The 25542-nt window shown below is 40.1% G+C and overlaps 1 protein-coding gene across 3 annotated transcripts; it reads left to right on the top strand.

Moving 5' to 3' along the window:
* The first annotated feature begins 950 nt into the window (after nucleotides 1-950).
* On the top strand, nucleotides 951-24004 carry dnajc6 (DnaJ (Hsp40) homolog, subfamily C, member 6). 3 transcript variants are annotated; one of them, XM_077717051.1, is made up of 19 exons: nucleotides 951-1265; nucleotides 4363-4504; nucleotides 6697-6832; nucleotides 9022-9071; nucleotides 9338-9486; nucleotides 10397-10519; nucleotides 11104-11237; nucleotides 12242-12436; nucleotides 12577-12694; nucleotides 12893-12972; nucleotides 13640-13833; nucleotides 15624-16001; nucleotides 17079-17222; nucleotides 18335-18436; nucleotides 18565-18702; nucleotides 18792-19118; nucleotides 19363-19511; nucleotides 20174-20350; nucleotides 23903-24004. In XM_077717051.1, exons 2-19 carry the CDS (start codon nucleotides 4492-4494, stop codon nucleotides 24002-24004), a joined length of 2709 nt encoding a protein of 902 aa, XP_077573177.1. In that variant the 5' UTR covers nucleotides 951-1265; nucleotides 4363-4491. The 3 variants fall into 3 exon arrangements, with proteins under 3 accessions (XP_077573177.1, XP_077573176.1, XP_077573175.1); XM_077717050.1 differs by lacking the exon at nucleotides 951-1265 and having other exon boundaries at nucleotides 4123-4504; nucleotides 17079-17147; XM_077717049.1 differs by lacking the exon at nucleotides 951-1265 and having other exon boundaries at nucleotides 4123-4504.
* The last annotated feature ends 1538 nt before the right edge of the window (nucleotides 24005-25542 follow it).

Below are 25542 nucleotides of genomic sequence, written 5' to 3'. Positions count from 1 at the left end.
GACTTGCTTTAATACAGGAGTGGCGAACGATTTACACACAGAGCCAAATTTTTAAACTGTGAGTCAAAGAGCCACATCTGCTGGCAGAAGCAGCATAAAAACATCAGCCAAATTATTATTTTAAATATAATTAATTATTTGTTTTTAATGGGCCTTGATGAACTTCAATGTGTTTTAAGAGTAAATTTAAAGAGTAAAATTAAGAGAAACATGATACAAAGCAAAGAGCCACAGTATATATATATATACCTTATCTCATTTTCTGAACCGCTTTATCCTCACTAGGGTCACAGGGGGTGCTGGAGCCTATCCCAGCTGACTTTGGGCCGGAGGCAGGGCACACCCTGAATTGGTGGACAGCTAATCGCAGGGCACAAGGTGACAAACAACTATTCACGCCCACACTCTTACCAAGGGGCAATTTAGAGTGTCCATTCAGCCTAACATTTGATTAGATTAGGTAGTTTTATTCATCTTTATTCGGGAAATTTCACTGTCACAGTACCAAGAGGCACACAGACACAGGAAAAGACAAATAAATAGGTAATAAATAAACAAGTGTGTACCCAGAGTACCCAGGGAAAACCCACACAGTCCCGGGAACAACATGCAAACTCCACACAGGTGGACCGACCTAGATTTGAACCCAGGTCCCCCACAGTGAGGCCGACGCACTAATGAGTCATCCGCCGGCCCGCCCACGGTATATATAAAATATCAGGGCCAGGAGCCGCATGTGGCTCGAGAGCCCCACTCCTGAATGAATGGATTATTTTAAATCACGTTGGTTCAAAGCTAATGATTAAAGACATCAAATCTGCGAACCGGTCCCTCTATGCTGAAACCCCAGCAATTAAGACATAATGGAGATTTTTCAGGATCCCTAATCACGTGCAGAATATCAGCTGATCCACAAAGATGCACGATCACGTCAGAAATCCGCTCCAGGTTTTACCAGGTTGCCATGTCGTGTCTGCACAGTCGAAAAGGCAGGCAGGATGCACAGAAGGTGCAGTTTTGCGGATTTACCACATGCCTGGATGCTGTGTGGGGCTCTTCCTCCCTAGGATGCAATTAGATCGTGTCATCGCAGCCCGTTACTGCCTCCGGGTGCAAACGTATTTCCCGTATATTGACTAGGACCATTAGCGTTTTGACCTTTGACTGGCAAACGAATGACAATCCAAAGGTCGCTGACTGGCAGCGCATCTTTGCAGCTCGCGAGGACGGCGCTCTCAGTAGAATGCCACATCCCTGCCTAAAAGGTGAAGTAAAGTCATATTGCATGTATTTTGTGATGCATATTCTTGTTAGGGTATTCTTATGTGTAGTTGTTTAGTGCGCGTCCATAGATGAGAAAGCCGGATGTTATTGTTATTACGTAATCGGTCGAGCAGCAAACGCGGCAGGTCGTGGGGAATACCTTGCACGAATCCCACTTTAATACCCCCTAATTTGTATTTTTAATCTGTGTTCTTTCCCACCTGCAGACGAGGGACTACTACATTGCGATTGCAGTCATTTGCGGTAGCAAGCTATGAATTGGGGTTGTTGTGCAAATGATACACTTTGTGTGCAAGACATCATTAAGCAGCATCTTTGTCGTTATTTGTGTCATCGTTTCAGAATAATTTAGTTGCAGAGTTTCATTTGGAAACGACGATAAACCGCATTAGCAATGCGTTTGGAAGGACGGTGTTCGTGTCAGGTGACGTCATGACTGTTACGTCACGTGAGAAGATTAGAAATGCTTAGGTTTCATGCCCCAGGGTTGAGTTTCCTAGCCCGAGAGATAGAACGATTGCAAGCATTCTGCAACAGTTTATTCAAATATATCGGGGGTTGGCAAATAAGTTTGACACAAAGAGCCAACATTTTAAACTCAGAATCGAAGAGGGTGGTCAGGTGGGGCAAGTGTTCAATGTGGTCTGTATGGAGTTTGCAGGTTCACCTCGGGCCTGCATGGGTTTCCTCTCGGTACTCTGGTTTCCTCCCACATTCCAAAAACATGCATAGTAGGCTGATTGGACACTCTAAATTGCCACTAGGTATGGGTGTGATTGGGCATGGTTGTCTGTCTCCTTGTGTCCTGTGATTGGCTGGCCACCGATACAGGGTGTCCCCAGAATCTGGCCCGGAATCAGCTGGGATAGTATCCAGCACACCCTGTGACCCTAGTGAGGATAAAGCAGTTCAGAAATTGAGATAAAATGAGTCAATAAGCAACAAACACCTCATGTCAGAAGCAGCAAAAAAATGTAATATATCTACCCTATTATTTTGCCATTCATTCACTGAACTGCTTTATCCTCATTAGGCTTGTGGGGGCTGCTGGAGCCTATGCCAGTTTCCTCCAGGCCAGAGGCGGGGGTCACCCTGAATCGGTGGCCAACCGATCCCAGGGCACGAGGAGACGGACAACCATGCACTCACATCCATACTTTGGGGTAATTTAGTGTGTCCAGTCAGCCTACCATGCATGTTTTTGGAATGTGGGAGGAAACCGGAGTACCCAGTGAAATGTTACGCAGGCCCAGGGAGAACATGCAAACTCCACACAGGTGAACTGAGCTGGAATTTAACCCTGCATCCCAGAGCTGTGAAGCTGCCTAATGGAGAAATATATTTAAAGTAATATTTTAGTTGCAGATATTCATGACATCAACAAATTGAATGGTACGTGACGCCAGATAAAGAAAGATTGATTGTATCAATTTTACCTGTTTACTAAATGGCGTAATAGTATACGCTTTACGATTCACAATGAAATACATCAATCATTTGGTTCAAGTTCTGCTCTTCCGTGCTCAAGATTGAGACTGGCAAAGCTACAATGAACCGGGAGTGCATTGGGTCTGGCAACTGAGGGGTATCATTCCGTCCCTTTTGGACTTCCCGTTCCCGCTGAGCTTTGTGTTTGTCGCTGGAGAAAGAAAGTTTCCCAGGCTCATGTCCTCTTTTCAAAACCATGAAAGTGTTGCCAGGGGACAAGGCATAAGACCAAAACATTCTGCCATTGGTCGAGGATTCTCTCTGCATAGCCTCAAGTTCATGACACCAGATTTCAATCTAACTACATTGAAAGTGCTTGTATGATGAATGAAGACTAGTACCTTTTTTAATTGTATTTAGCCCTCAGTTTTTGCTACTGTTGCTTGTTGTTCATGGCAACAAGGCTGTGGCAATTATCTGCTATTGATAAAGCAATTCAGAAAATGAGATTAGATGAGATAAAATGGTGATGGATTAGCCATATTAGTGAATGTGACTCTTTTATCTTGCACAGTGGCTCATCTTAGCAAAATTAGAAATTAGAAATATTGATGTTTATCAGTTACATAAACACTCGTAATGGTCAGGTAATGTTGTACCCGATCCCATCACGTGTTAGAAAATCGTGCTCAATCCCATCATTTACAGAGGATAGAAAAACTCAAATTTTATATACTGTGTACTCAATTTATTTTCCGAAGCGATGTTAAACACCTGCAATGACTTGCACTGTATAACATTGATTGATTGCTGCAATTAATAGATTTTTTTTTGTATGTTATCAGTTCCACAATATTTGAATTGAATTTGTTTGCAACCTTATTTGTGCATAAAAAGCTATTACCTGGTTTACACTTGGGATTTTTGTTTATTAAAATATGCCTTTTATCCCTCAATAAACTACTGAGGTATCAGATCAGGACTCAGAATCGGGAGAGCCCCAGGTGACTCGGACTTGGCCTAGAGACCAAAATATATAATAAAGGCATTCCCTTAATTTAGAGTGAAATGGTAGCTTCAAATTCACTATATTCAATTACTTTCTAGTGTTGAGGAAATAATAGGTGAATGATATATATATACATGGAAAAGAGTTACATGGATTAGGGGATCGGAATACTTATTATGTCCGAGGAATTAAGCCATTGACTCAATAGCATACTATATGACTGCGGCACTGAGCAAAATAGAGGGAGGGAGGAAGAGAGGGTGAGAGTGAGGAAGAGAGATGGAGGAAATGTGATAGAGAGAGAGAGGGGGAGAGTGAGGAAGAGAGATGGAGGAAATGTGATAGAGAGAGAGAGGGGGAGAGAAAGAGAGAGAGAGAGAGCACCTCCCCCAAACAGCAGTGAAACCATCCGTATACTCTCTTCCCCGGGCCCGGGCATGTGGTGCATGTAGCGGCAGCAGCAGTAGCATCAGCGGCTGTGGAGGCGACGGCACAGCCGGCCCGTTGTGGGGCTCCTTCATAATTGATTTTACTATTTGAACCCCATCCCTAAAAAAACCTTGATTTTATGTCATTTTGTGATGAGCTTGCTGGGCGCCTATAAGAAAAAGAGCACTTACAATGGCTATGAATCTTTGCAGTTGGTCGATAGCGGCAGAGATAGCTTCAGTAACAGCAGAGGAGGGGGAGGAGGCAGCTCACTCGGAGGCCCGGTAGCGGGTCTCCACGGACAGAAAGCCAGCTCACGAAAGGAGGAAGACTGCAGCACCATGGACAGCTCAGGTATGAGATCACACAACTCTCATGATGGCATTTGGAACTGGAAACCATGACTTCACCATCCGGACCTATGGAAGAACAGATGTTTGCTGTATGTAGTGATCGTTTTATAGTTATCACCAGAAGGTTCTTTTTGCTACACCATTGGTTTGAAGGCTATAATACGCTCAGGTTACAGTTTGATTTGTTCATTTGCCTTGATTCACTTCTGCCAGGTTAACGTTAACTCACAACCGCAAGTTCAATACCTTCTCACTAAATTGAAGTAGACATTGTTTACTTACAGACTGTATATCCAAATGAATACATAGTATAGGCTTTTTCACTATGACAATGCATGTATACTTCCGACTGGCAAAACCTCAAGCAGTCTCCAATTGCACCACTGGTAAACAAACCCTTCCATCCCATTTCACCAAGGTAGAGTGATTGAGAAAACTGGCTAGATAGCTTGAATGGTGATTTTAGCCTTTGAGATTGTTGTTGCTTGAATGTTTCAAATGTTTAGTTCAATAATATATCATCAGGTAAAAAATAGCAGGTGTGGACATCCCAACCAGTACTCCGGGTTTATACCACATGCCAAAAACGTGCACGGTAGGCTAGTTAAACACTTTGCCAAAAGGGTTTTTGTTTATTCAAAAATAACCTAATATATATTTTCTAAAAGTACATAAAATATCTGTTTTAGCAATAATTGCATGCCTGTATGACTCCAAACATCTCTTGTGCAGCCGAAAGGTAAGTGTACGCAAATGATTGCCTGATATACCAAAATCTGCGCAAGCCACAAATTCTTTGTATAGACCTTTCATCATATCTGTTTAAACTCATACATGACGAGTAGATAACACTATCCCAGCTATATTTATTGGAAGAAGAAAAGAATGTTGGTTTTCCTTAGATAAACAACCATTAATTCACATACTCAGAGCTATGGACAATGTGGAAGGATAACGGAACACCTAAAGAAAACCGATGCAGGAATAGAGAGAAAACGCAAAGTCCACAAAGAAAGGCCCGAGCCCGGGTTTGAATCCCTGATCTTTGAATTATGATCCCGTCTTAATACCTTCTTACCCAGTGAACCACCACACAACATCATAACATATTGTGTCATTTATTTGAACAAAAGTGTAGAGTTGCTGGCTAGGTAAATTTTTGGAGACAGGTTTGTCACACTACAGATTTCTTTCAACAAAAACAGAAACTCTGAACCAGAATAAGAACTTGAATTAAACTCTATCCAAGTCATGGGTGTGATGGAAGGAAAGTGGTGAACATAGACAACTGTTTTTCTCCAAGGGTTTATTCAGCTGTTTACACTAAGAACTTGAATTAAACTCTATCCAAGTCATGGGTGTGATGGAAGGAAAGTGGTGAACATAGACAACTGTTTTTCTCCAAGGGTTTATTCAGCTGTTTACACAATGAAATTGGCACCATGCTGTATGCCATCCAAAAACATCTTATTTTTTATATGATAAGTGCCCCTGAGCACAGAATGGCGACCATGTACCCCCTGTTTGAAAAATATTTCATTCCAGAGCACCGCCACTGTGAAACAATGATAAATTGTGCATTTTTAAATGAATCGTTGTAAATATAAAGTATTGGCTTCCTGAGAATACTATAAATTTGCTTTTGTGTGCGTTTGATAATACGAGTCAATTTGGCCACATGCATTTTTACTTTTAAGTGTCACCCTGCAATAGTAATGTAAAGCTGTTTAATGTGAACTAAGGCGTATAAAAAAAACATTTTACTGCATTTTCTTGTGAAATCATCTTAAACATACTTGACTAACAACTTAATACTTTACGTATAGGCTCCTTGTATTTTGTAAGATGTTGTTTTGGTTAATGATCCAAGTCGTCCAAACTGACCTTTGCTGTTTAACTGCAATGCTGCGTGCAGTAAACACAGTCTTTATTAGTCTCAGTTTTATTTCAACGTGTTAAACTACACCAGCTAGAACTTGTTTTTCAGAGTCGCAATTACTTTATTTTTTCCAATACTTTCAGCCAGTTGCCTTGACCAATAGACTGTGGCCCAATTCCGGTCCATAAGGTGATTTTTATCAGTGTAATGCCAAACTCCATCTCTGTCCAAAGACTTTTGAATGTAACCCCATTTTTGTTATAAAACAATATAATTCTTGATTGATGATTGATTAAAGCTAATTTTTTCTCCAGATATGGACGCTAATTATGGTGGAGGACTGCTTGATATGGTGAAAGGCGGAGCTGGAAAGTTCTTTAGTAACTTCAAGGATAATATCAAGGACACTCTAAAAGATACATCCACCAAGGTCATGCATCAGGTTTCCACGTAAGTGTTTTCAATGGGGAATTGATAGAAAAAAATCTGTCCTGAATTTGTATACACTCATCTTTTTACTGTATTAAACACTGCCTTAGTTTTTAAAAGGTAGATATTCGTTAAAAAAAGAGCCAGTGTCCAACGTACAATAATTTGAAAAGATTAAAGGTATCACACTCAATTATGCCCCAGCTGTGTCCAAATAGTTTCCTCCTTTTTGGCTTTTTGTGATAGGCCTTTGTAATCTTTTATTTTGAGAGTCTGATACGGTGATATCCATGCACAGTTGGTGAGAGTGCACAGTTTGTGTACTGGGACCACAAAGAAGGCTCTGTTATTGGCAAACCACACACACATTTGCTCTAACTGTTGACTCAGCAGGTCTGATCATGAATATTCCTGCCTTGGGTTTTCCCTTTAACATTCGCATCCTAGTCCTGTTGTCTCTTGTTTTCAGTCCTGATCGTCTCTGCTGTCTGTCACTGCACTCATGACTGAATTATTTATGCTTGTTCATTGTGCTAAATGGCTAGTGCACTGCTGTTATGCAGAAAGGTGCATATCATTACGCCCACTTGTGATGCATGTTTTTTTCATTGCATATACTGTATGTGAGTTATTCGTCTGGACCAGGGGTGGGCAAACTGGTCCTCGAGGGCGGCGGTGGGTGCAGGTTTTGGTTGCAACCGATCCAGCAAAGGCATTTTGACCAAAGAGACTTCTGCAGAAAACAAGAAGCACCTGACTGCAATCCAAGGATTGCATTTGCAGGACACCAGATTGGTGAAAAATTGGACTCATGGTGGGTTAGAATGAAAACCTGCATCCACTTTGGCCCTTTGTGGAATAGTTTGCCCACCCCTGGTCTGGACTATGCGAGTAATAGGACTTTGTTAACCTTTGGGAAAAACATTTAATCACAAGGTGTATATGTTTGTCGAAAACTGAGGTTTCCTGACAAGTCACATGAAAATAATCCACACGGACCAAAAGATAAAATGTTGGTTACAATGAAAACAAGGCATTAAAAGTCAAATTTGATGTAGAATGTCAATGTAGGAGTCCTTTCGATAGGAAGATAGATCGTGCAGTAGTTCTTTAGCGAGAACTTTTTATGGACGGCGTGTGTTCAATTCCCACTTGGTGGGGGTGCAAATGTGAATGGTTGTCTGTCAGTCTATGTTCCTTACAACTGACTGGCGACCAATCTAGTAGATCCCCAGGGAACTATCGTTAGATTGCCAAGGTATTATTGGTAGATTGCATGACAATAACATTTTCATCCCACCCCTCTTTTGATTTCCTTACCTGGTGTCTTATGCAGGGGTCTCCAAACTATTCCAGAAAGGGCTGCAGTGGGTGCAGGTTTTTGTTACAACCTATTAGAGGAAACCTTTCCACCAATCTGGTATCTTAGAAGTCCCATCAGTGGATTGCAGTCAAGTGCTTCTTGTTTCAGCAAAAACCTTAGTGTTGGATTTGTTGGAACAAAGAATTGCACCCACAGTGGCCCTCGAGGACCAGTTTGCAGACCCTTATGGGTTTGGCATGTCCGCAGTAAGCTTTAGGATGAATCGAGAGTGGCTTTTCACCTCCGTTCCCAACCGCTGCCATACATGTTAATAGAGGCTAATGAGAGGTATATCAATACATAATTGCTGAGCTTTGTCAGTGGCCTGTAATAAAGATAGATCATGGAAGGTTAACTCCCTGAAAAGTGGATCTTGGTGCAAAAAAGTTTGAACACTCCTGCAGGAAGACATCTGTGGTACCTTTCCACAAATGTGTTAGAAGGGAAATCACTGGATTGCAGTCAGGTGCTTCTCGTTTCAGCATAATAAAGTGTCTGTGGAACAAAAAGCTGCACTCACAGCGGCCCTCCAGGACTGCTTTGCCTACCCATGAATTTGAACCCTAACAATAAAGTAGATCGTGGGAAGTTGGCTCATTGAAAAGTAGATCTTAGAGCAGAAAAGTGTGAGCACCCCTAGTCTAGAGTGTAGTTCACCTTTCACCCAAAGTCAGCTGGCATTAGCTCCAGCATTTTATTTAAAATAATTGTTTTCCTTACTTTCAGTGGTGTCAATATATACATACAAACACCAATATCTGGTTTGGAAATAACATATTTATTTTTTGTTTTTTATTTTGCTTTTACTTTTCTGTGTGATGAATGTCAAAATTGTTCTTTGCTTCAGGTACACTAAAGGGGAGTTGGATATTGCCTATATCACAACACGAATTATAGGTAAGTACCTAGAATCTCATTCATCCCCAAAATTATTATTACGCTATTTGTAGATTGGTTATGTACTGGATGCATTGTGATTCAACAGTACTTAAAATATAAAGTAGTAAATATGTAATAATAAACAATATTTTGGGGGCAGAAAACCTAATTGATCAGAGGCATGGTAATTGATTAATCTTGATCACTCTTTGACTTTTTTTCCACACTTAAAATGAAGTTAAAATTTAAATGACATAACGTTTTGTTCCTGTGTCATTTTTCAGTGATGACATACCCAGCAGAGTCTGTGCAAATTGGCGCTCAGAACCACGTAGAAGACATCCGATCCTTCCTCGATGGCCGCCATGCTGACCACTATACTGTCTTCAACTTGTCCCAGCGCAACTATCGCGGAGCCAAATTCTCCAACAGGGTAAAATATCTGCCCCCTGCACTTTCAGCAGGAAAACCGCTCAGTTTCTTTCCTCCATACAAGATATTTTTGATTAAATAATTTAATTTTTTGTTTATTTTTATTTTTAGTTATTTAAATTATTACGAGACAGCCCGGTAGAGCGAGTGATTAGCATGTCGGCCTCACAGCTCTAGGGTCCTGGGTTCAAATCCAGGTCAAACCCACTTTTGTGGAGTTTGCATGTTCTCCCCGGCCCTGCGTGGGTTTCCTCCGGGTACTCTGGTTTCCTCCCACATTCTAAAAACATGTATGGTAGAGTAATTGGACACTCTAAATTGCCCCTAGGAATGAGTGTGAGTGTGCATGGTTGTCTCCTTGTGCCCTGCGATTGGCTGGCCACCGATTCAGGGTGTCCTCCGCATCTGGCCCGTAGTCAGCTGGGATTGGCTCCAGCAACCCCGCGACCCTAATGACGATAAAGCGGTTCAGAAAATGAGATGATAGAAATTATTACGAGAACACTGCCTAATTTATAGACTAAATAATCATAATTATTTTCTCAACCAATACAATACTATTGATACAAAATGACTGTGAAAGCTTGTAGTTCCTTTGTCTACATCAGCTCTTCGATGAGCTTGTACTGCTTGGTCTAAAATCTAATAGTTCCTTAAGACTCTGCTCAATATTCCTCTTTTTTCATGACCTAAAAGCCTTTGTAGAAACATCATGGCCTAAATAGGTGCCTGCTTCTCAGATGACAGCTTGTGTTGTGCTGTTGGACTCCTGCTGCTCTGCTCTCACATGCATATCTTTCTTCACAACATTTCTCCCCACTCCTTTCCCCTCTTGTCGTTCTGTTTTTATTTCTGAAATTTCAACTTGGTCCTCTTTTTTCTGTCATCCATGTCTCCCAAACCCTCTCCAGGTTTCAGAGTGTAATTGGCCTGCTCGCCAGGCTCCCAGTCTCCACAACCTCTTTGCTGTATGTAAGAACATGCACAACTGGCTTAAACAGAACCCCAAGAATGTGTGTGTCATCACTTGCTCGGTAAGATGATATCTATTGCAACATATCATGAAGAAATATAAAAAAAAAAGTGTTTGAAAAATGGTTATCACTTAAAATGAGTAAGATGATGTAATAATTTTAAAAGAAAACTGATATTGCTGTTGTCAAATTCAACCATTTTAAGGCAATTTTAAGGGTACGGCTTATACGGTATATGTAATGTAATTTACCAAGTTTAATTTTCATTTGGGAGGTTCAATTCCACTCATGAAGCTTATTTCTTGTTGTGCATTTCTTCTAGAACAAAAATTGACAGAGAGGGCACACATTGTTGACTGTTTATGCAACACAGTTCTTTTTTTTCCATATAATTGTATATTTCAATTAAAACTAATGTATTTCTTACAGACACAGGCATTTAGCGCTGATGGTTGTTATTGCAAGTTACGGAAATGTCTGTCATGAATGTGTAATGAACTCTACGAAATGAGTTTACGATAATGGTACACATAATTATTGAAGTCTGACTTTATATTTCAAATGGCTTCACATATTATTCTATTTCTGGCGCTTTATTTTACTACTTTGCTGTGTGTCATGATTTTGTGCCGTGTGCTCTTTAGGATGGCCGTGGTCCTTCAGGTGTTTTGGTGTGTGCCATGTTTTGCTTCTGCCACCTCTTCAATAATCCAGTTCCTGCCATGCAACTCCTAAGCGCTAAGAGACCAGGCTCGGGCCTTTGGCCATCACACCGCAGGTTTGACAAGAAAGTCTTATAAAGTGGCTTAGCGTGATGAGAGAAAGAAAAACACATTGAAACTAGCACTTTAATTGTTTGTATTTTGCCCCGGCACCCCCCTAAAATTATTTTTTAGCCCTTTGTAGCCTTCTTTTATGACTTCCGACAAGAACACAAACTAACCTTCTACGGTGCATGACTGTTGGATATGTCTCAATTCATCTCATTTTCTCAACCGCTTTATCCTCATTTGGTTCACGTGGGGCGCTGGAGCATATCCCAGTTGACTTTGGGCCAGAGGCGGGAGACACCCTGAATTGGTGGTCAGCCAATCGCAGGGCACAATGAGACAAACAACCATTTATGCTCACACTCATGTCTAGGGGCAATTTTGAGTGTCCAATTGGCCTACCATGCATGCCTTTGGAATATGGGAGGAATGTTGGACATGTATATAAGTCAATTATTTTACCAAATCGTACTGAACAACAACAAAAACAATAAAAAAAAATTGTAATCAAAAATACAAAAAAATAACCAATTTGAATCAAAATCATTTGTAATTAAAAATAATGGAAAAAAATGAATCAATGTGAGTTAGTCAAAAATGTATTATTTGTACATGCCTATTCTGTACTCTTGGTACTACTACCATCTATATATAATAATTCCACCCCTGAATATTACATGCTCACATTTCCTTAAAGTGTGATATGCCTAGAGTTTAATTCCATCAAGGAGAAAAGTCAAAGATTTGAACCTTTTAAATATGTCACAATTAGATGACTAATTTTCATTCATTCAGTCATAGGGCACACATAGAGACAGACAACCATTCACACTCACAATTACACCATTACGGGGCAGGAATCAATGTGTGGAGGCTCCACATATGATATTAGTATCACATTTGATGCATGAATTTTGGGCAATGTGATATTACAGAACTGACACATAGAGAAAACTTCCATATGTATCAGGGTACCTCATCTTTATACAGATTGTACTTTGTCCTCTTGCAGGTACATTGGGTATGTGTGTAGCATGGTGTCAGAGAAGCCCAGTCTACCACACAGCAAGCCTCTGATTATCAAGTCTCTCACCATGAGTCCAGTTCCCTGCTTTAACAAACAACGGAGTGGCTGTCGGCCTTTCTGTGACGTTCTCATCGGAGAAACCAAAATCTTCACCACGGCCCAGGAGTACGAGAGAATGAGGTACGTAATATAAAGTGTTGTTTGACTAGAAAGACACTGTTCTGATGAAGGGCAAGGTAAACACACAAGTTGTGTTTATTTTTTTGTGCATGCCAAACTTTGTATTTGATTTTTAAATTGTGTTCTACCTGTGCGTTTAGAGAGCACAGAGTTCAAGAGGGGAAAGTGTTTTTTCCTCTGGGTGTCAGCGTACAGGGAGATGTGGTAGTTTCTGTCTATCACATGAGGTCCACTATTGGAGGACGTCTGCAAGCTAAGGTAGATATTTATTCTTTTTGGTGGCTTCATTTTGAACATATAGTGACATCTACAAGTGCCTCTTAGAAAAATGTGATCGAAAAGTTATCTTTAGATCAATCTATTGTCAAAGAAAATAGAAAACCTTCCTTTTAACTTTAAATAAAACATATTTTTTAACCTCATTTGTTGAAAGTAATATTGTTCTTTACCCTTTAGGTGTCCAACACACAAATTTTCCAGATCCAGTTTCACACTGGATTCATTGCTCCTGGAACCACTGTGTTAAAATTTAACAAGTAAGGCTTTTTTTTAAAACACATCTATTTGAATGAATTCATTACTTCAATCATTTCATAGATTTCTAGTGGCTTGGTGACCTTGTAAGACCTATTCTGGTGTTCTATAAAATGGTTAGAACAGCAAGGACCCCTCTCATGCTTAGTGTTAGTAGTTCTGTGCAGACCTTTTGGTTCATAATTATTAATAAACTTTCTGTTTTGTTATTTCCTTGCTTGTTATTACTGTATTTTTCAAACTATAAATCGCAAAAGCAAAAAAAAAACTGAATCAAAGGAAAAATATATGTAGCACTAGCCACCAAATGCACAATGAATGGAAAGAAAATATATTAGTTGCACTGAAGGAGAAGTTATATAACATTCATTCATTTTCTGTACCGCTTATAGTCGGTTGTACAACTTTATAAATGAATTCAGTTGAAAAATAGGGGACAGTCAAGATAAGCAACATATTAAAAAGTTTTTGGAAGCTCTAACCGCGCAAATCTATAAAAAACAGTGTGACTTATAGTCTGGAAAATATGATACAGTGTGGTTGTAAGTGTGTTCATGACAGCAATTGCAAAATAAATAGGCTTTAAGAATAAAATAGCTAAAATAGCTTAATTGGTTGTTGGATTTAATCACCAATTGCTTGTAACTCAGCTTTTATTTTTCCTCTCAGAGTGGAGTTGGATGCATGTGAATCTCCAGACAAGTATCCCCAGCTGTTCCATGTCATAGTGGACGTGGAGGTGGAGAGTTTAGATAAGCAGAAAGACTTGACGCCACCTTGGGAACAATTCCCATCTAAAGACCTGAATCCCAATGTGCTTTTCACCTGCCATCAAGAGCACCAGGATGCACTCGCTATTGCTGGTACTTGACCCACTGATTACAGTTTTGTGGTAAACTTCCACAGAAAATGAAGACAATACTTAACAATGTTTTGTTCCACATATCCCACCGTAACTTTATAGAAGCATGTGAAATCGACAATTTGAGACGATTTGTCAGGGTTGTCCAAACTATTCCACAAAGGCCGCAGTGGGTGCGGGTTTTCATTCCAACCCATCAAGAGGACACCTATTCACCAATCTGGTGTCCTACAAGTGCAATCAGCGGATTGCAGTCAGGTGCTTCTTGTTTTCTGCAGAAATCTCATTGGTTAAAGTGCCTTCGCTGGATCGGTTGTAACAAAAACCTGCACCCACAGCGGCCCTTGAGGACCGGTTTGGCTACCCCTGCCATAGGTAATCACATTTTCACTACATTTAATAAAAGAATCATATGTACAGCTTCATGTATCATAGCCAATAAGAATGTATTTATTTCTAATCGTTACATATAAAGCCATATTTAATAGATTTGATAGTTTTAGATATGATTAAACTTTAAATACATTCAATAGAATGTGAATAGAATGTGTCCTTTTCCAACTTCTATTTGGTTAAAACACGTTACTACTATACTACTTACAAAAGTACATAACTTTTAATTCGCTGTAGCTCTCACAGTTTTAAATTTGTCTACATACTTATTATTCATTCATTCATCTTCCATACTGCCCATCCTCGAAAGGGTTGCTGTTTTTGGGTGAAAGGCAAACTACACCCTAGACTGGTCGCCAGTGAGTCATAGGGCTCAAAGAGAGACAGACAATCACTCACTCTCACAATCACATTTCCACCGAGTGGGAATCGAACCCAGACCGCACCAAAGTCAGGCGGAATACTCATATAGGAACAGTTAATCTTGGATTATGTATTCAAGAAATACAACATATTACATGTAGAATCCTGCTATTGAACTATAATTAATGTCACAAAATAACTTTCATTTCTCCTTCAACAAGATGAGATGGAAGGCCTGGATTTGGAGGGTAAGACAGCAGAGTTGAGTGTGGGAATTGAAATACTATACAAAACTGAAGTAGTTAAGTAAATCAGTGAGCCCTTCAGTTTGAACATAGATTATAGTATATTATATGGAGGCAGATTATTCAATCTACTACTACAAGCATACCAATAGTTTGTAGCTAGATTGAGTGGTAAAAACTGTGTTGATTGCATTGAATGGACCCTGAATGTTGTCCTCCAGTGTCATTGTCGTTTGGCCAGAAAACATATTTACAAGGCGCTTGGCATAGTTAACAGTTCTGTCACTTTTATAGTGACAGAAGTATTTATAGAGTATTTCAGTTGAAGCAGTTGGTCCATGGCCCACCTATTTTGACATAAAGAATAGATACCAACCATTCAGTTGTGTGAAGTCATACAGAAAATAGATTGATTAAATATAATCAAAATCTTTGTTAACAATGTCTGAAAATCAAGTCTGGATAAAGTTTACTTAACCTTTTTTCTTCTTCAACTGGAATGTTGATATCTATCTTTTAAAAAGTGCAACAAAAAAGTTGTACATATCGAGTATTGCTTTTGATTAGGTTATCCCCGGATAGCTCTATTTAGCGGCAGTAACACTTTATCCATTGTTTCCTTCTTTAGCCGATTTTCTCATTAGATAAACTATTATTGAGTCCACTTCTTTCCCTAAAATATACTCCCCGCATAGACTCCTATTTTTGTTGTGTTATATAGTTTTTACATCATATCTAATTATATGTTTCACTTCCTCTGTATTCTGCAAACTGTAAATGGTACTACAAGAGCCGAGCAGACCACTTGGAGGCCCTGACGGTCGAGGCCACGGTGAGGAGAGCGAGCCATCTGACGACGAGATGCTCTCCTTCTCCAGCCAGCGAAGCAGTATCAGCGCAGCCACCCATAAAAGTGATCAGTCTTCTCCCACCCCGGTGCACCGTGAGCCACCTGCAGTAGTAGATCTTCTCGGCTTGGAAGGAGAAGACATCAAGCAACCACCTACAACGGCCCAGCCACCGCCTACTACAGCTGCAACTACTGACCTTCTAGGGGACTTTTTGGGGGGTCCAGCCCAACCAACTAGTGGGCCATCTTCCACCCACTCCACCCCACAAAAAACAGTACCAAACTCTGCTTCGCCATGTTCTTCGCCAGGCCCTTCAGGTGATTTTTATATATACATTTATCTAGCAAGACTCACTGCGAATGCTGCTATTTCAATGCAATTGATGGTGAACATTAATTTGTCAATTCCTAAATTGAGTTAAATGAGCATCCTGGAAGTGTTAAGAAATTAGTTACGATTGGTGCATTAGTTCAGCTACACAAACTTGAACTGATATTTGATGGTTTGGGCCTGTTTTTTTAAACAATAGAGTTCTTTTAACCAGATGCAGTGACCTCTGTTGTCAAAAGTTGTTAACTACATGAAGCGACTTCCATGAAACAGATCACATTAAGTGCACATTTTATTAATTCATTCGTTCTTTTCGGGAACCGCTCAATCCTCATTAAGGTAGCAGGGGGTGCTGGAGCCTATGCTGACTCCACGCAAGGCGGGGGTCACCCTGAATCGGTGGCAAGCTGATCGCAGGGCACAAGGAGGCAGACAAACATGTACACTTACTACATCCATACCTAGGGGAAATTTAAAGTGGCCACAGCCTACCATGCATATCTTTGGAATGTGGGAGGAAACTGGCGAACCCGTAGAAAACCCACACAGGCCCGGGGAGAATATGCAAACTCCACACAGGTCTGGAACCCAGGATCCCAGAGCTGTGAGGCCGACACGCTAACCAATCGCTACACCGGGTCGCACGCACATTTTATATACCTTCTTATCTTTATAACGTCACATGTACTTTTCAATAGCAAAAAAAGGCAGTGATCAAATTCAACATTTTAAACTGCCCTCTGTTTGATAATGATAATTATGCCCTCAAGTCATTTGTAATAGAAAATAGACATAGTCAGCATGATTGTTGATGTTCTCAATTACTAACATGGGAATGTCTACTGACATTGAAATCTTGCTTTCATGATAAATAATACTCTTTATGAATTGATGAAAACATCATACATATGAAGGTGTATCATAAATATGACAGAGATTTAAACAGTCTACAATATTTCCGGCCATTTGCAATGAAATTATCAAACTAAATCAAATGGAAAAATAGCAGATTAAATGATTATAAAACTTGTCTAATTCTATTGAAATTTTTATTTGCTGTCCAGTGTTCAACCCATTTGGGGCAGCCCCTACGCCAAAGCCTCAGGAGGTTGTGGGTTCATTCCTCGGAGGAGGTAATTCGGGGCAGCCAGATCCTTTCCTGCATGCCTCTCCCAGTTCAGCCCCCAGCCTGCAGCCCTCAAGCTTTGGTGAGGCCTATCTTTGCTGTTCTGTTGCTCAACTTTAACGAGATCATGAGTACCGTCTGTGACCCTCCACGTTATATACAGCATGCTGCATTGCATCATTAAGTCAACTGCTATGCTTTAACTCAAGCTTGCATTGTCCATGTCCATTAACATTTGCTTGGGGCGAAAACAACCAAAAACCAAAGAGTCAATTCCCTTTCAAAGTTAATAAAGGGAAGACAGTACATATGTAACATCTGAATATAATAGTATCTTTTCATTCATTCATTTTCCATACCACTTATCCTAATGAGTGTGGGCAGTAGGCAGGGAACACCCCAAATTGGTTGTCATCCAATCACTGGACACAATGAGACAAACAACCATTCATTCTTATGGAGGAAACCCACACAGACATGCAAACATAGGAAAATCAGAACCCATTAAACTCTTGCATTAACTCAAGAGGCCTATTTTCCGAAAATTAAAGAGAAAAAAAACACAAGCAAGGTGAGATCATGCAAACTTATCCCAGATGATGTTCCAAAAGGAGATGGCAACCTGTGTTTTGTATCTGTAAGGCAATTATTTTAACCAGCCTTTTATCATACTACCACAAAAAAATTGAATGACAAACGTTTTATTAATATTTGGCTCTACTTACCACCTTAATCAAATAAACCACAATTTGTTGCCTCCAGTTTTGCTTGAATTTTACATTTATTTGTATGAACAGTTTTTCGTCTCATTATCTACGTTAAGCTTTAGCAGCCCGCTGCCCATATAAGGATATGCAGGGCTCGGTAAATGGATGAATGAACAATTTATATGCAGTAAAGTGATTTAATGATGAGTACGACTACCTCACATTAGAAGTAGTTTTAAGTTTCAAATTGATTTAAATGCTTCCTCTGTGGAGACTTCCTGACTTTTCTAAGCACTCTTGGATTTAATCTTACAATTTAAAAGAAGTTAGGTATATTGAGCCAAAACAATTATTCCCAGAAGCATAAATGTCTACACCAATTGGCTAGCAGTCCAGTTTTCACCTTCCTCTCAATCAAAGTAATGTGGGATAGACTCAACTTAATCTGCAAACCTACTTTGAATTGAAAATTGGTGTTGTTGAATAGGCCGGAGTTCTCCTGTCTCGTCTGCAGCCCCAACTGTTAACATTCAACAGCAAAACATCATGGGAAGTTGGGAATGGAACAGGACTGCCACCACAAGTACAGGTACACCTGAGATCCTTTTACTTCTATTTCCATGTCTGATCAGATTAGGAGACGGCAATGACAGTGACACATCTCTAAGATATCTCACAAATTGCTTTAAAAAATACCTGTTCCCTTTATTTTTGTAGGAGGAGGCCTGGCAATGGGCAGCCGATCCGCCACCACAAGCCCCACCGGTTCGGTCCATAGCACACCAACCCATCAAACCAAGCCAAACAACCTAGACCCTTTTGCTGACCTAGGCAACCTCGGGGGAAGTCTCGCAGGTATGTTACCATTCATGTTCCTCTGTTCAACTATATAGTTTTTGTTATCTTCTACTGTATTATGCCGTAAACTCAGTACGTTATTCCAGGAGGTTCCGGATTCTCCAGCAAACCAACCACGCCGACAGGAACCAGCCCGTCCTTTCCTTCAGTGGGTTCCCCATCGCGGCCTCCACCATCTCCACACCATGCAGGAGGGTGGCAATCCCACTCAGGAGGTGCCTTCCCATCATGGCAGCCTAATACTGGCACAGGAGGCTGGCAAGGCCAAGCACAGGGACCCACACCGCAGCCCAAGCCGAGCCCTAGCCATACCTCCATTCCTCACACTTCCCCCCAGAACCGACCCAACTACAATGTTAGTTTCTCTGCAGTTGGAGGTGGATCCCCAAGTGCTGCGGCCAAAGCACAGATGGGTGAGAATCAAACTTAATGACTGTGTGTTATTTGTCTGTAAGAAGAAAAAAACACTAATAAGGCAAGTGAATATCAAATAAGGGCTGCAAAATACTGTCCCATAGTCAGAAATTGGCCCACCGTAGGTTCGAGACCCCTGTCTGATATGAATGTAACAAAATAATTTTAAAAAATATGTAATTTGTACATGTGAACATTTTTTTTTGTTTATTTGTTTTTTCCATTGTTTGTTCTTTATTTCAGGGTCGCGGGTCAAGGCTTCCAATGCCAACTTTGATGATCTCCTGTCTGGTCAAGGCTTTGCAGGACCCAAAGATAAGAAAGGACCCAGAACTATAGCAGAAATGAGGAAGGAAGAATTGGCCAAAGAGATGGACCCCGAGAAAATTAAAGTAAGAACTATTTGATTTATTATTTATATATATTTAGGGGAACTATTCAATACAGGGGAGGCCCGGTGGCGCAAGTGCTTAGCGCGTCTGGGGTCCTGTGTTCAAATCCAGGTCTTGTCCATTCATGTGGAGTTTGCGTGTTCTCACTGGGCCTGTGTGGGTTTCCTCTGGGTACTCCAGTTTCCTCCCACATTCTAAAAACATGCATGGTAGGCTGTTGGGACACTCTAAATTGCTCCGAGGTATTGGTGTGAGAGTGCATGGTGGCCCACCTAGCCACCGATTCAGGGTGTCCACCGCCTCAGGCCCGGGAGTCAGCTGGGCTAGGATAGGCTCCCCGGCGCCCCCCGCGACCCTAAACCAAGTGGTTCAGAAAATGAGATGAGATTCAATATAGAAAGATTTCATTAATAGATGGTACAGACCCATTCTGTATTCACAAATGTTACAAGTATACAAAAAAAAAAAACAATATACAATAAATATCTGCCATAAACCTAATTTCTATTGTTTTAGAAATTCATTAAAGACCAACTTTTTGGGTTTAGGGTAAAGGTTTGAGGTAAATAAAATGTTTGGCTGGTAAACTACTCTGATAAACATTAATTGTGTTATATCTGGTCATTGCTGGCCAATGACGTGCCTTCCTGTTTGTTTTGCAGATTCTAGAATGGATTGAAAGGAAAGAACGGAACATCCGAGCACTCCTGTCCACTATGCATACAGTGTTGTGGGAAGGAGAAACACGCTGGAAGCCAGTGGGAATGGCTGACCTGGTGACTCCAGAACAAGTCAAAAAGGTCTACCGCAAAGCGGTCCTCGTCGTACATCCAGATAAGGTGAGACCATTTGGAGAAAAAATTTAAATCCTATCTCATTGAGGGCTTATAGTTAGGATTAATGCATCTACAGCCCCTGAATGACACAATATGACAAAATGTCCACTACTGCCATCAGCTGGCTGAAATTTGAGAATCAAGATACACCTTCTGGAATAAAAATGGGCGATACATAGCTCATTTTATTTAAGTCTACCCATATCTTATAGACTTTAATAACATCCTTTTATTGCAATGTATTTCATAATGTCGGCATTCTTAACCTTCTTGAATTGATCGCCTAATTTCCACTGGTTCCACTTTCTTATTCCGAGACAGGTAGCAGCATTATTATTATGAGGCTTTTTAAATTAGATGGTCACAAATATACAGTAGATGCTTAATATAGACATATTCAACTCAGTGTACAGGAACTGAAAATACATGTTTGAGTTTGATTTATTTAATAAAGGGACAGTACAGATTAATGATCATATAAACATTCATGCGAATGAACATAAATATGTCAGATTTAACCATTGGCTAATTTCCATCTTTAGTCCCTTGTGCAGGTTGAAGCGTTTGAAAGTGTGTCCGAAGCAATCAAGCAAATTGCGCAAACAACTGTTTGGGACTCTGATATCAGAAACCATCAAATGATCGTTGTACGTTATTTGATGCCGAACAGGAAATTTCTAATACATGACACAATGAGATAAAATATGAAAACGACTACGAGGAAAATGATCAGCCCTTCGATAATGTGATGAGTAAAAGAGCCAAAGGTGGGCTCCAACCAGCTGAATAAAGAACTGTCCTCCTGATGAACAAAATTGGAAGTATTATGAAGGTGATCAATTATATTAGCAAGAGTGACATTATAGTCCGGCACAAAGGTACAACACTCAGCGCCGATCACAGAACAGGTCCCGCCTCGGGCTGCTAAGAGAAAATCCAAAGCTGCTCGGTTTTGTAAAGCGAGCAACCGAACAGAGGCCAACTCACTCGACACGAGCATGAGTGCCCGACTGGTCTCATTTGCAATAATTTCTACTGCGTGAGACAAATCTGCAATTTGATCCAAAGCCGACATAACTCCATAAAACGGTAGAAGAGACCCAACTGCATTCTTGAATGGTGACTGATGATGTGTCCAAAATGTATCAGAAACCCCACGTTTGATTCTTTGAACAGGATCTTTCTTGGGTAAAGACTGAGTTACTCTCATGGCCGGGATAACATATGCTAAACCGCAACGTCCTTTGTAATCCACTGGTAGATAGGGGTAAGCCAGGTTCCCACACACCCAGAACATTCCTACTGGAGAAGATATGGAGCAAGTGGCAGCGAAGCGAGCGATCGCATTGAGCCGAGACGGACCTGCAGTCTCCAGGCATTGCTGGGGCGGCGATTTCACTGACTGAAACTCACTGTCAGGATGTTTCGGGTCCCATTTGAACGTATGCAGGCAGTCCGATTCTCCTACAGGTGCCTTCCCGTCGTTTTCGAGACACCAGGAAAACTTCAGGGGAATGACCTGAACAGGAACCGGCATTGGTGTCTCCACGCACCTGATGCAGTTTGAACGTAGTCCCGGACAGTGCAGGGGCCTCATTTTCGCGAGGCGAGGACATTCGGGGTGAGAATAGGACAAAGAAAAGGGGATATGCAGCAAATGGCAAGTGTCGCAGTCAGAGGCAGGCAAGGCCATCAGGGGCAAGCCTTCTCCGCCCGTCTGGGGCATAAAACCGCAGACATAACAACTGGAATTGGGCTGAATGTGCTGGGCTACTTGCCATGCCATAGTTAAGAAAACATTTATATCGTTCGTTCTTGGCTTCATTAATTCCTGAGAGCACAAAATCGACTGAAAAAATACTACTATCAGAAGACGGATGGACATCTTTTTGACTCAATGCGGAAATATATATATTTTAAAAATAGAAAAAATATAGTCCTTTTTGTGCAGAAAATTACATCCGATTTAGGAGCAGCACAATCATCTATGTTCAGGAAAGTGGTTTAAAAATGAACAGAAACACTGAAACTGGCTAGTTGAACCTAGATTAGCTGTGGAGTCTCCTCCCCACTATTTACCTTCTTCTATCAGCATGTCATATGCCTGTATCTCTAATCAGTCCCCACTAATCAACCTTTGACTTTGTCATGATTAAAAGAGGTATTCAGGCTTTCAAAAAGCACAGGAAGCTTTAAGGAACTAATCAATTGAATAACCTGGTTGAGCAAGTACCCATTTCTTGACTAATCTTGTCACAGGAGTCACCCTTTTGCATAACATGCCCATGTGCAGTCTTTGGCTCTTAATGTAGGTGTGAATAGACCCAGCTTGTTGACATTGTTTCTTGGCTGACTGCAGCTTAGGTGTAAAGCATTTCTGCATTTTTCAACATTGGTTTGAAGCACAGGTGTCATTATGGCCACCCAGGAGCCAAATCTGGTCCTCAGCATCGTTTTGTGCAGCCCGAGAAAGTAAATCCAGAGTGCAGTCCAATTGAATGAGATGTCTAGTGACGTCAGTGGAAGTCAATGAGTTATTGCCTGATTTATTGAATAGACTACGTGTAGACATGTGTGTTGGAGTGCGTGTGTGTTGTTGGCTAGTGATACTTTCATTTGTGCCCCTACAGCCTACACTAGCAAATAATTGAAAAGATAGAAGACGCCTATCTAATTATTGGTAATTGGTGAAGAGAACAAGAACAAGTATTGGACATTATATGGTTTATATTATTAAGTTTTTATTTGATTATTAAACACTTCATAAAAGTAAAAATCTAATTTAGATCTATGGACTTCCTCCAGTCAGCAAGAATGTATTGAATTATCCCTTGCATGAAAATAGATACAAAAAATTAATTCCTTGGCGAACGTTATGGAATTACCAGTACCTGTCAATGTTCAATCAGTTGTTTTATTGTGTAGAAAATGAAATAAGTCACAGACATGACACAAAACTTGAGTCATTTCAAATGGCAAGAATTGTTCACGTTAGTCACGTCTGCTGCTACAAGCGGAGGGAAACAACTTATGGAAAAGAATATGGAGTCAATTGATTCTGAGGGGAAAAATTATGGAATGATTAAGCAAATGGACAGTCAATAATTAAAAACCTATGTCTTTTATAACCACCTGCAGTCCCTGAGGCCTAAAATGTGCTCTTCATTAAGCTTGGCTCCAACTTTCTCTGGTTGCTATTGCCAAATAAGCTCTACTTATTGGAGCCTTGTCATGTAACTGTGAACAACAAGCATATTTTGTAACACTGTCTTTTCGTTTCATGATATATGTGTGTGTATATATTTATTTATATATATATATATCACCTCTACTTATGAAATTTTCAAGTTACGAAAAGTCTTGGAACCAATTAATTTCGTAGCTAGAGTTACAACTGTGTTTAAATACTATGCATTAACATTATAGAGCACAGACATTTAAGAAACAATTCTAATAAACGCTCAGCACTAACCATTTTAAAGCATTCAAAAAGCAAATTATTCACCTTTGTTATCTAAGTAATACTTCAGCTTTGTTTTCCATGTCCCCTCACAGGCTACAGGACAAGCCTATGAACAATATGCCAAGATGATTTTCATGGAACTAAATGATGCTTGGTCTGAATTTGAAAGCCAAGGGCAAAAACCTCTCTACTGAAAATAAGGACGAGGAGCTCCTGACACATTTCATCATTGGTGAACATTTGCATTCATGCAGCCATTTTTGGTTCACGCCTGACAAATCAAGGAGGTTCCCTCTTTAATTAGAACACCACAATTATCTGGATCCTAATAACAGCAGTATTGTATACTATGTTCCCAATGTGTGTCTTTTGTGCAATAATACTCCAACTTGTGAGGTGTCCTGATCCTAATGTAGAAATCAAAGCAGAAACAGTGGATTTCCTTGGGAACATAGGAATTGAACCAGATCAAACTAAAACCAAACAGTATGTACACGAGAAGAGATAAACACAACCCTGGACTATTTAATTGTACAGAAAAATAGAACATTACAATAAAAGACATCCAGAAATACTATATAATACTCCACCTCAAACATGGTTCTAACGTTTTGACTGTTGAAATTTAGCCTTGTGCTATTGGTTGTAATTTAGGATTAGCACATGTAAAGTTCTAAATATGACACACCTTGAAGCCTCATTCATCGTCACTTACATAACTAATCAAGTATTTCCCTTTTTTTGGACTATAGGTCACACTTGAGTATAAGTCGCACCAGCCAAACAATGCACAAGAATATAGAAATATAGACATAAGTCCCACTGGAGTTTTTAACATTTTATTTGATCAGAAACTAAGATAAAAACACACTAAATAGGCATTTGTTAACATAACCGTTTTTCCAGATAACTATAGCCTAAAAAACTAAAACATATAGGATATGACCGGTCAGAGAGAAAAAAAATACATTTCGCACTTCAGTATTAGTTGCAGGCTAAGCCAAACTATGAAAAAAAGAGACTTATTGTCCGGAAAGTATGATAACTAACATTCAATCTTGGCTATCAATATGTTCAAAGCACAAACCTCTCTGCAGCTTTGAAGCAAAGTGATTGTTACCTATTTATCTAATGATTATCATCATGGCTCTTTGCCAGGCCTTGTTTAATTTAATTGGTTAAACATATTATGCTTTTCTTTTTCTCCTGGATCTATTGACAAAGTTATAGATGTCTGAGCTACTAAATCGGCAATAGAGTGTCAAACCAGCAGGTCAGAAAGTACTGTATTTCTGTGTTTAACCTTTTTTTTGATGGTTTCATGCTTAAGTAAAGAATTCACCATGTTTAACTGTCAATGATAGCCTGAAAAGTCGATACTCTAACTTCCACTAATGCAATGAAACGTTCATTTTGCAATGGTTTGTGGTCTAAAATTGAATTGTAGTTTAATACTGATGATAATCATTTATTTGTATAATGCATCCATGCATCAGCTGGTACTGTAACAAGTTAATGACATTCATTACTTGATGCCAAGAGTTTTGTATACCAATTTTCATCATAGCACTTACATTAGTTTTGGTTTTGAAAACGTTCATGTAATTTGTCAGGCAAAAAAAATCGTGTCATATCAAATTAAAGTTATGTAAACTCCTTGTTAACAGGATTTCATCTGATTGTTACTGTAAGTTGGAACATTCTCTATCTTGTTTACAGATTCTGAGGCATA

The sequence above is a fragment of the Stigmatopora nigra genome, chromosome 5, assembly GCF_051989575.1.
Source record: "Stigmatopora nigra isolate UIUO_SnigA chromosome 5, RoL_Snig_1.1, whole genome shotgun sequence".
In the NCBI taxonomy this organism is placed as follows: Eukaryota; Metazoa; Chordata; class Actinopteri; order Syngnathiformes; family Syngnathidae; genus Stigmatopora; species Stigmatopora nigra.
The sequence above is the reverse complement of the archived record's forward strand: the minus strand, read 5'-3'. Positions and strand labels throughout refer to the sequence as shown.